We start from the raw sequence: 11515 nt of genomic DNA, 5'->3' as shown, positions 1-11515 counted from the left end.
ATGAGTCCATGTCTTTGTGTGTCAAGGAGCAGAGTGTGAGGGTGGACAGACGTCAGTGAGTGTCTGGAACTGCCAGGGTGAGAGCAAGGTGCGGAAGGGAGATGGGTGTCTCCAGCCTGCAGGGAAGAAGAAGCAGCTGTGGGACAGTGTAGGACAAGCTGTGGTGGAGATGGCAAAGGGCACTGGCAAGGCTGGAAGTCACCAAGAGAACGCAAGTCTTTGTCCCCTGGGGCACAGCAATGGTCTCTGCCACCAAGGCCTGTGAGGAGACATGTTGTCCTAAGGCACTGGGGGGGCCTCCTGGCCTCCTTGCACACCCCCAGCAAGGCTGGGCACTGTCCCACCGGTGTCCTTCACTCAGCATCACACCCCCCAGATGCCCCTGCCCCAGGAGGAGCCCTGAGCCATGCGGGAGGGACAGGAGCTGCCTTGCCAGGGCCTGGGGCTCAGGGCTTGGCCTTTCTGCTCCATCAAACAAAGCCAGGGCTTTCTCAGCAGCTCAGCTGCCTGCACAGCACCTTTGCCTGCCTGCAATCATGGCCTCCTCTCAGCTGCTCTAACGAGCCCCTGGGGAGGCTTTCTCAGGGTTTACCCTCAGAGGGACTCATTCATACTTCAACGTACTTTCTTTCTTCTCACTTTGACTTCCTGAGAGCTTTGTGCAACCTGAGGCTCAAGGGCTCAGCACCAAATGCACCATGGGGCTCATTGCAACAAGGAAAGCCCGAACAGACCACGTCTCTTCCTTTTCTACTCTTTTACAGTCAATTAGAGACGTTTCCTAGTGTTCTTACGGTGAAAGATTTCAAAGAGCTTCTAATGAAAAAGGCTGTTCATTTTCAAGGGTGTAGTTTATTGTGTTTCAGTTTAGAGAAGAGGTGACAGCAGCATTCTCTGACTGATATGGATCCAGGGTCTCTCCTAAGGAGATCTAGACTGGTGAGAGAAGCTGTCCCTTGAGGTCTGACACAGGATGGCCAACCTTGCTCCTCACCTCCTCAACCCCACCATGGCTCTCATCGGCCACCTGGGACTTGCATCCCTTTTCCTTCCATCACACTTCTCCACCGCAGTCTGCAGCTGGATGTTCCAGCTCCTTTGCACCAGCTCCCACCTGCTTTCCTCAGAGACCTGCTGCACACAGGCAAACAGGGATTGTCTTGTTTTTGAACAAACAAAAGTAAATGATCAGATTCACCATTAAAATAAACCACTCCTCAACTGTGTGCCAAGTACAATCTGCCACCAATGAGGTTCACCTTCCACAAGGCATAACCATGCAAGAAATATTTTAGAGAGGTGAAAAAAACATCAAATAAACACACCTAAAGATTGTGCTAAAGATAGAATGAGAGAGACTACTGAATGATAGGACTGCATACCACCCCAATTTTATCATCCCTTGCCCTTGAACATGAAGGCAGTACAAAATATCCCCCAGAGATCAGTATATTAGAACAAGGCAAATCCAAGCAAGGAGGATAACACCACCAAAAGTGTTTGAAGGTTCAAGTTGCAAGAGGACATCATCCCAAGCACAAACCGAGGTTGGGCGGAGAGTGGATCAAGAGCAGCCAAGAAAAGAACACGTTCCCCACAGAAGTTTTGGAGGCCCCATTCCTGGATGTGTTCAAGACCATGTTGGATGGGGCTTTGAGCAGATGAGGTGCGACACCTACAAATGCCCATTTCTCATGGAGGATGCTGCCAAGAACACCACCAGTTATTATTTGGTCACTGTCCTGCCAGAACTGAGCCATCTCCTTCCCTCTAATGCTACCAGGGGGGAAGGCGGTCAAGAAAAGAAGGGAAAGAATCTGAACAGCCAAACACTGCTGTGAAAATGAAAAATTTTCAATCCCTAGAATCCCAGGGGTGACTGTGGAAGAAAAGTGTTAGAGAAACCTTTGTCCTGTGTCTACGGGTTCATCTCCATGTCTCCCCAGATCTTCTACAGCAGAGATGCTCCCACTTCCTCCTCGGCTGAATGGCTGAATGTACATTTTAGTGCTATCCTTCATCAGACAAAACCCAAAGTCCCTGGCTGTTCTGCCTGAAAGACAGAAACAAACTGCTCAAGATAAAAATCCTTCCTCTGAGACAATCCTTTAGCCTTCCTCGCCATACTGATCATCGCACACCACTAACTATTCCCTTGGAATTTCCAGGCTCCCCAAAATCTCCCAGAGTTAAAAAATTTCTAATGAGTGGAGCAGGGCCAGGGGCAGAAGGAGATGCCCTGAGCAGGAGCGGGAAAAAACTAAATGCCCCAAGTGGGGCAGGAGCAAAGTGAGTCACACCGATTTCGGCAGAGGCACAAAGAGCCACCTTGAGCAGAGCAGGAGTAAATCCACACACCTGGTATAGGGCAGGGGCAAAAGGAGCCTCCCCAGGCAAGAGAGGGGAAAAACCAGCTGTCCTGAGAGGGACACGATGAATAGAAGTCACCCAGGCAAGGCTGAGGCCACACTGGATGCCCCAAGCGAAGGATATAAAGAAGAAAGCCTCCCGAGTGGAGCAGGAGGAAAACTCCCTGCCCTGAGCTGAGCAGGAGGAACTCACTGCCCCGAGCAAGAGTGGGGAAGACTAGAGGACCCAGGCGGTGCAGGGGCCCAACTGGGGAGCTCAAGGTGGGCAGGAATAGCAACCAGCTGCCTTGTTGGGGCAGAAGAAACAGTCACTGCTGTCCAGGCAGGTTGAAGGGTTAAACCAGATGCTAAAAAGTCACCCAGAAAAGGCTTTTTGGAGCTGCAGGGTGGGAGAGCAGCTGGGTGGGGGCCTGGCGGCCACCCAGGGTCCACCCAGAGCAGTTGCTCAAGGTGGTTCTCTGGTAGCGCTTGTTCAGAGTCAGCCTGTGGCCAGCCCTTGGCCAGCAGTGCCTGGGGCAGCCCAACAGCTGCCGGCTGGTGGCCCCAGGAGGTGCCCGGGCTGTGGCGGCTGCGGGGCCGCAGTGCGTCCCCATGCGTGCAGGGGTGGCCCCTGTCACAAAGGGGCAGTGATGCAGCACCCGCCTGCTGCTTGTGAGCTCACCTGGCCAGGGCTTGGCATCCTGAAGCTCCTTGGGCTGAGCTGGCCTTGGGACAACTCGGCTCCTTCCTTTGCCACTTGCTTGGCTGCTTTTTCCCAACCATTCATCGTTTACTGCCCACTTCTCCTCAACCTCCATCCTCTTCCAAAGGTAACGATGATTTGACCTTCAGGACAGATCATACAGGAGGTAGATATGGGATCAAAGTATCGGCTGGTCTATGCCTTCGGGACGGTAGGATGAGCTCTTACAGCTTTATAGCCTGGCCAGATATGCACTATGGGTAGAGTTCCTATTTGCTAATTGTTATTTCTTCAACATATCCTAGGATGGGTACGTGGGGGTGGCAGTGTACTGTGAGGCTTTGGGCTCCGTCTGGAATGAGAAGAAGCACATCCTGATGGATGCGGTAGGAAGGGAGACAGAAAAGGAGCACAGCAAAGGCAGCTGTTAAAGCAGCGGCTGAAAGCCGGTCCCTCCTGCGTGCAAGGGGGCAAAGTGTGGGCTGGAGAACCAGAGGGCTCTGCTGCTAATGCCAGCCAGAGGGAAGCAGCAGGTCCTCTTCAGAGAAGGTGACACCCAGCGCAGTCTTCCCAAAGGGCCTTGGTAACTGCTGTCAGTTGGAGTCCTGTGACAGGGACAGCAGGGCCACCAGCCTGCGGCTCTGCAGTGGTTGTCAATCCCCAAAGGATGCCTGGACTTGGGTTTTCACTGCCAAATTGGCATTGTTTGTAGAAACATCTTGATTAGATGTTCATTTCAGGTCTTAGTGTGCCAGGTAGACCAAAGAATGAGGCTGCAGATGTTCCTTCAAACAATTCCCCTTGATCCTCTCCTTAGCAACTGCTCAGCGACTATCTACAGTCATCCTCAGCGACAGAGCCAGTACGTAAAGCTTGATTACCTACCGAGCCATGGTTAACTTTAAATTTGATGATGGATATCAGGGCTTGTGCACAGGTCAGGGATAATCCAAAGCTGCAGAATGGGAACCACTCGCTCGAGTGGAAATAATTGGTGTCTCGTTGCCTGTGGGAGGGAAGGGAGATTAAGAGTCCATCCAAACGAACATCTCGCTGTTAGAGATGGGTCTGGGGAGCTCACAGCCAAAAGATGTTCACTGAGGGTAGTCGTGGCAGCTCGCCGCACAGAGCAATGTGCTGCGGCTGGTTTGGGGACTAAATATCTCCAAAGCTTGGGGTTCATTGATGTTGTGCTTTCCCACAGGCCGGGCCATGTCCTGAGGGGTTGCTGCTGCCTCGTGCGTCAGGCCCAGGGGACCATCAGCCCTCGGGATGGGGCATTTCTCATGCGTGGAGAAATTCTCTAACTCTGGGAGATTTTGGGGAGCCTGGAAATTCTAAGGCAATAGTTGGGGTTGTGCAAGGATGGAGATGGCAAAGAACGCTAAAGGACTGTCTCAGCGGAACGACTTTTATCTTGAGCAGTTTGTTTCTGTCTTTCAGGCAGAGCAGCCAGGGACTTTGGGTTTTGTCTGATAAAGGATAGCACTAAAATCAACATTCAGTCATGAGTTGTGGCCCAGCAGTCAGAATAAGAGCAAATGCTTTGAAAAATGGAGGATGAGGGAACCTCAGCTGGGGAGTCGATGGGAGGTTGATGCAGCGCCTGGGCTGTGCAGGCCCTCGCAGTTGACATCGACCTTCTCCCTATCGCTTGGCCAATTCTGCTGAAGTCAACAGCGTGGTTGTTATGGCCAGAGGATACACCTGTGTTGGCCAGAAACACAACAAAATGCCCAGTGAAGCACTGGCTGTGCTTACGTCATAAACAGTGTTGCCGGCCTCCCGTGTTCTACACAACATTTCGACGCAGTTCTTGCTCGGTGGCCACAGCTCTTGCAGCTCACTGCTGCTCTGGGAGTGAACCTCACCAGTTTGGTTAGGTTTTGAGAGAAGAAGGACAAACTTTCTTGCCCAATGGGGCACAAAAGGACTCTCGGGGCAGCACGGTGATGCCGGTGGTGCTGGGAAGGGACCATGGAAGTTGTTAGAGGAGAGCTAGTCATGCTTTGCTGGGAAAGACGTAACTTATTTAGTGCAGCTCCTCACATCTCCCCCCTTCCTAAGTGTCTCCTGATCGTGCTGTATCTGTTCCCAACTTGCCTTCCTCACCTCCTCTTCCTTACGATTTCAGGCGCCTCAATATGGGCAGCCGTTTTCAGGCAGAGCTCCCAAACCTCCAGGACAGATCCCGTTTGGCCGAGGAGGAAGCGGGAGCATCTCTGGGGTGGAAGCCCTGGGGAGACATGGAGATGAACCCAGAGACACAGGACAAAGGTTTCTCTTAACACTTTTTTCCACAGTCACCCCTGGGATACTGGGGGTCAAAAATTCCTCATTTTTACAGCAGCTTTTTGGGCTTCTGGATTCTCTCCCTTCTCTTCTTGACCGCTTTCCCCCCTGGTAGCATTAGAGGGAAGGAGATGGCTCAGTTCTGGCAGGACAGTGACCAAATAATAACCGGTGGTGCTCTTGGCAGCATCCTCCATGAGAAATGGGCGTTTGTAGGTGTCGCACTTTATCTGCTCAAAGCCCCATCCAACCTGGTCTTGAACACCTCCAGAGATGGAGCCTCCAAGACTTCTCTGGGCAACCTCTTCTTTTCTTGGCTGCTCTCAATCTGTTCTCCACCCAGCCTCTGTTTGTCCTTGGGATCATGTCCTCTTGCAACTTGAAGCTTCAAACACTTTTGTTGGTGTTATCCTCCTTGCTTGGATTAGCCTTGTTCTAATTTACTGATCTCTGGGGGATATTTTGTACTGTGTTTGTTTGCAAAGGTAATTGATGATAAAATTGGGGTGGGATGCAGTTAGAGGGACACGGGCGTGTGGTGCCAGTGTTGGTGCCCTGGGACCCTCTGCCCAGGCTGCAGCTGCAGCTTCCCAGGGGCACCGCTCTCCAGCAGGTCCTCTGTGACAGCGGCCAGTCCCAGGCATGTGCTTCAGAGACACTTCGTCCTCTGGAGTCCCCGCTAGGCACTGGTGGTCAGACTGTGGAGCTCTGCCTAAAGAACTGAGAAATTTTGGCGCGTCTATGAGCACAATCTCATCAACTAACACAAAATAACCTAAATAATTTAGATATCATGTCAGTGTTTTCCCATGAGATCAAAATGAGGAGTTTTCAGGGTGTGCATTAATAGGAAGAGGAGAGCTATTGACCTTCCACTCTGTTTGCATCGTCAGTACTCTCTCGATCAGGCTGTGCATTTGATCTCCCTCATCTTTCACGTATTTCCACATCTCTTTAATAAATAGACCATTTCTGGAGTCACCTTTCCAGCAGCACATCTGAACAGAAGCACATGCGATTGCTCTCTAGATTTCCCCTGCCCTTCCTCTTTCATCACTTAGACACATCTCAACAGTCCAGAAGATGCTTTGAGCTTCAGGGAGTTCAAAGCTTGTCTGTATTCCAGGAATGTGTCTAATTCTGTCTGTAGCACGCTCCTTAATTGTGGTTACTTTTTAATTTACTTTCTGTGCAAAAGATTTCTTGCATGGTTGTGCCTTGTGGAAGGGGAACCTCACTGGTGGCAGATTGTACTTGGCACACAGTTGAGGAGTGGTTTATTTTAATCACGGAATCACAGAATCACAGAATGGTTGGGGTTGGAAGGGACCTTAAAGATCATCCTCTTCCAATTCACACTCACCCTTGGCTCTAGTTAAGATCTGAGCCACACTTCGACTCCAGATGGACTTTTCTGTCAAAACCAAGAGCATTTTTCCTTTCACACTTGGGTTCTGAAAGGGACTCCCAGGAACCTCGTCCACCTTTTTCCTCTACAGCACCACTTGCTTTCAGAGACTGCTTCCCTGACTGAAGGAAGCTGCGGGTTCTCACTGGTGCCCACCCAATGGTGGCAGCAGCTGAAGAAGTATATCCTGATCAGCCTGTGCAGGTACAGTCTGGAGAGCCAGGCCTGACAAGGACTTAGAGCCTGTTTTGCCCAGTTGCCCCACACTGGTCCTCCATGAGTTCCTCAGCTCTTGCAGCATTGAGGCCTGTGGTCAGCAGGACCCTGTGAGTCTTGTGCTGCCAGTGGGCAGGAGGGAGCCAGTCAGCCTTCTGCAGCCCATCAGTCTCTCTAGGAGGAGACCCAGGTCTGCCTTAGGCACTAATTCTATCCATCACCTGGGCCGTGATCCTCATGATCTCCCCATGGCAGGTGCCCAGGCATGGGAGTGCAGGACGTTTGCAGCCCTGCTCCAGTTGCTGAACACAGACCCCGTAGCCTACTGTTGTGGTATGGGCTGGGCTGGGCTGGCCACTGACCACCTACTCACCCGTGGTTCCAGCTTGAAGCTCACTGCCATTCACACATGTCCACTATGGACAGAGAATGCACCCGCACAGAAGGGAGCTGGAAATAGGCTCTAATGAGAAGAGGGCATAGGCTCGTGCAGGGCTCCATCAGAGCAGCCTGCTGCCTAGAAACCTGTTTACACGTACACAGTGCCTTTGTCCCCTTTGCTCTCTTTTCCTGTTTGGTTGCCAAACCACTTTGTTGCTGATTCTGTTTTCCTTTAGGCTCAAGAGGAGTTGTCCACGACTACAAACACCAGGAACTTAACTGAGTGCCTTCATTTCAGTATTACGAGTAATATACCCATTACGGTGCTGTAGGCATCCTAGTCAAGAGAAGGCTTAAAGGGAAATTGGAAGGAGACCATTGCAGTGGCTCTGTGGGTCTGTAGAAGAGATGCTTCCAAAGTGATCGTAGAATCATAGAATCCTTTAGGTGGGAAAAGGCCCTTAAGATCATCAGTTCCAACTCTTAACCTAACACTGCCAAGTCCACCAGTTAATTTTGAAGGTGACTCATTTTGGCTAATCTTGGAGGTGGTTAATTCTAAAGGTGGTTGACTGAGCTCAATCCCTTGGTTTCAAGTCAGTCCACTGTCTCAGACCAGTCTCTCCTCTCGTCCGTGTGCATGATGAGATGGGAGAGTCCCTGGACCAGCCAGGGGATTAATGACTTAAGTGCTCTGGTTGCACGCCGGCACAGGCTTGATGCCCAGCTACACCACCGTTAGAAATGGAACAGAATTCACACAGCTTTTGCCAGAAATATCAGTTTCCAGCTGGCAGTCCAGAATACCCATGCAAAGCAGCCAGGCTGGAGAGGCATTCCCTGTGTCTGAAGAGAAGTGGGCTGGATCAATATTTTTCATGTCATTGGGTAAAAACACAGAGAAAAGCAGACTCCCTACAGAGCCCAATTCTGGTGTCCCATTTCAAGAAGGAAGAGGAAGCCTAAGAAAAGGGAAGGAAGGCTGACAAACGTAACAAGATGAGTTTCACCAGGCATGGTATTGGTTAGTCTTGTCACACCTTCAAGTGACCGGGTACCAAAATGGATCCTCACAACTGTCCTATATCTTTCCTAAAGACCTTTTCAGTCATTCAAGTGTTGAAAATCCTCCTTTTCACACTGCTGCTGGTGGTTGATCTGCTCACTGTCATGGGGAATGCAGTCACCATTGCCATCGTTTGGCTCCACCACTAATAACACACCCCCATGTATCCCATCCTCAGCACCTTGTCCTTCTTGGATAGTTGGTTCACTTTGGTCATTGCCCCTAACATGTTATGCAGTCCCATGTTGGATATTAAGGTGCCTCTCCAGCTGCTTACAAGTCCTAGACCTTCTTCTCTGACTTCCTGGGCACAGATGAGTTTAACCTTTGCAAAAGATCTGAGTGAAGCTGGAATTTCCCAGGAATGGGGTGAAATAGCTAACAGCCTCTTTAATCTCTTCTGTTCTGGAGAAACAATCCTTTGTGAGTGTTTGAAAAAGGTGGAAAGAAGACAACTAATTCTCTGAGGCCTCTAACAGAAATGTGAAACACAGAAACCAGGGTGTGAGCCGTACTCTCTGTGTTATATAGGGAGACTGAGGGAAAGGAGAAAAAGCAGAAAAGGACAGAACTTTTCATCCAGACTGTGAAATTACCACACTTGGGTTTTTTTGCCATGTTCCTGTCTCGGCTGGGTGAACTGAAATTTATCACAGGACCAGAAAATGCAACGGCAGTTACTGAGTTCATCCTAGAGGGTTTCTCAGGGCTTGATCAAAGACTACAGCTATTTCTCTCTCTGGTCCTTCTGCTCATATACCTGACAACAGTGATGGGGAATGCAACCATCATTTTCCCTGTGTGCGTGGGTCACTGCGGGCAAACCCCCCCCGGTACTTTTTCATCAGCAATCTGTCCTTCCTGGAAATCTGGTTTACATCCTCCACAAGCACCAAATTGCCTGTGATCCTGGGTTCTGGTAGGAGAACAATCTCACTAAGCAGCTGCTTTGCCCAATCCTATTTCTGTTTTGCCCTGGGCACTACAGAGATTGTTCTACTTGTTGTCCTGTCCTTTGACCGCTACGTTGCCATCTGCCAGCCTTTGCGTAATGCTGCCATCATGAAGCCTCAGCTCTGCATCCACCTGGTTGTTGCTGCTTGGGTCATGGGCACCACACTCTTGAGTTACTCTCTGGTCCTCCTCTACAAGCTGACTTTCTGGGGCTCGAAGAAGATCCACCATTTTTTTTTCGAGAGCTTCCCCTTGTTCAAATTGTCCTGCTCTGACACCAGCCAGCTTTGGAAAATGAACTCTATTTTTTCATCATTTGTCATGCTGGATTCCTTATGTTTAACTCTGGCATTTTACACAGGCATCCTTTTCTGTCTTCTACACCTTCCAGGAGCCTCTGGGAGGAAAAAAGCTTTTACTACATGTTCTTCCCATCTCACCACCTTGGCCATTGCCTATGGGCGCTGCATTGCTCTCTACGTGCATCCTTGCAGGGTTCCTACGTTTCCTTGCAGGCAAACAGAATGGTAGCTTTGCTAAACCCATTCTTACATCCGTTCATCTACAGTCTAAGAAACAAGACCGTGATACTGGCCCGGAATGAAGCCATTGCCCGTGCAACAATAAAGCTTTTTGCCTTATCACGATGCATTTCTGGACAGCAATTGGCATGATCTGCTATCAAATGTTAATGCCCTGCCCCAGCTGCTCCCAGACCCACCACAGGAGAACCACCTGGAACCCATCTCCAGAAACCAAGAAGAGCACAAAGGCACAGTGGCAGATGGGAACCCAAATTACAGGCTCCTGAGGAATGAACACCTTGTCCCACTTATTATGGGAAGTTTAGGGGAGGACACGACCAGTGCAGTCGGTCCTGTCATCTCATTAAACTTAATTTCTACCTCTTTTCCATGTGAGTGAATCTTCTGTGTGAACGCGTGAGCACGGTGGTGTGAGTGCAGCAGCCGGAGCAGGACCAGGAGGTCAGACAGCCCGTATGCCATTAGTGCCAGAACCTGAGAGACTGGAGTGACTGGACTTAAGAGTTCATGTGCGTGCGTGTGAGTGTGACTGGGGTGGTCTGTACCAGCATCTGGAATGGAGCTGTGGCCTCAGGGACTCGTATGTCCAGGTGGCTGCAACTCGGTAGGCTGGTATCCAGGGGCTGAGTGTCCGAGCCCAGATTCTAGAGGGATCCACCCTCTACAGGTGTATATATGATGGAAAGGAATGGAACAGAATAGAATAGAATAGAATAGAATAGAATAGAATAGAATAGAATAGAATAGAATAGAATAGAATAGAATAGAATAGAATAGAATAGAATCGTTCAGTTGGAAGGGACCTACAATGATCATCTAGTCCAAATACCTGAGCACTTCACGGCTGGCCAAAAGAAAAATCATGTTATTTAGGGCATTGTCCAAACACCTCTTAAACACCGATAGGCCTCTTAAACACTTAAACACAAGGCATCGACCACCTCTCTAGGAAGCCTGTTCCAGTGTTTGACCACCCTTTTGGGAAAGAATTGCTGCCTTCTGTCCAGTCTAAACCTCTCCTGACAAAGCGTCCCATGCGTCCTATCACTGGGCATGAGGAAGAAGAGCTCAGCACCTCCCTCTCTACTTCCCCTCCTCAGGACCCTGTAGAGAGCAATGAGGTCGCCCCTCAGCCTTCTTTTCTCTAAACTGAACAAACCCAGAGCCCTCAGCCGCTCCTCACAGGACATGCCTTCCAGCCCTTTCCCCAGCTTTGTTGCCCTCCTCTGGACACATTTGGGTACCTTCACAGCCTTCTTACATTGTGGGGCCCAGAACTGCACACAGAGCTCAAGGTTGAGGTCGCATCAGCGCTGAATACAGTGGGATAACCACCAGCTGCTTATGCTGTGTGTGACGCACCCCAGGATGCAGTTTGCCCCCGTGGCTGCCAGGGCACACTGCTGACTCCCATCGAGCCTGCTGTCGACCAGCGCCCCCAGATCCCTCTCTGCAGGGCTGCTTTCTAGCCACTCCTCTGCCAGTCTGTATTGTGTCCAGCATTATTTCATCCCAGGTGCAGAATGCAGCCTTTGTTCTTGTTTAACATGGTGGGAGTTACCTCCTTTGGGTCATGGATACAGGTGCTAAACTGAACAGGGC

At 50.4% G+C, this 11515-nt stretch overlaps 1 protein-coding gene across 1 annotated transcript; it reads left to right on the top strand.

The window, feature by feature from the left end:
• The first annotated feature begins 9030 nt into the window (after window positions 1-9030).
• Window positions 9031-10042, top strand: LOC141737394 (olfactory receptor 6E1-like). Its single transcript, XM_074572082.1, is given in 3 exon segments — window positions 9031-9228; window positions 9231-9860; window positions 9863-10042. Coding segments are annotated over 3 exon segments (1008 nt in total).
• Window positions 10043-11515: the final 1473 nt, after the last annotated feature.

The sequence above is a fragment of the Larus michahellis genome, unplaced genomic scaffold (assembly GCF_964199755.1).
Source record: "Larus michahellis unplaced genomic scaffold, bLarMic1.1 SCAFFOLD_117, whole genome shotgun sequence".
In the NCBI taxonomy this organism is placed as follows: Eukaryota; Metazoa; Chordata; class Aves; order Charadriiformes; family Laridae; genus Larus; species Larus michahellis.
Note: the sequence above shows the minus strand (reverse complement) of the source record. Positions and strands in the feature narration are given on the sequence as shown.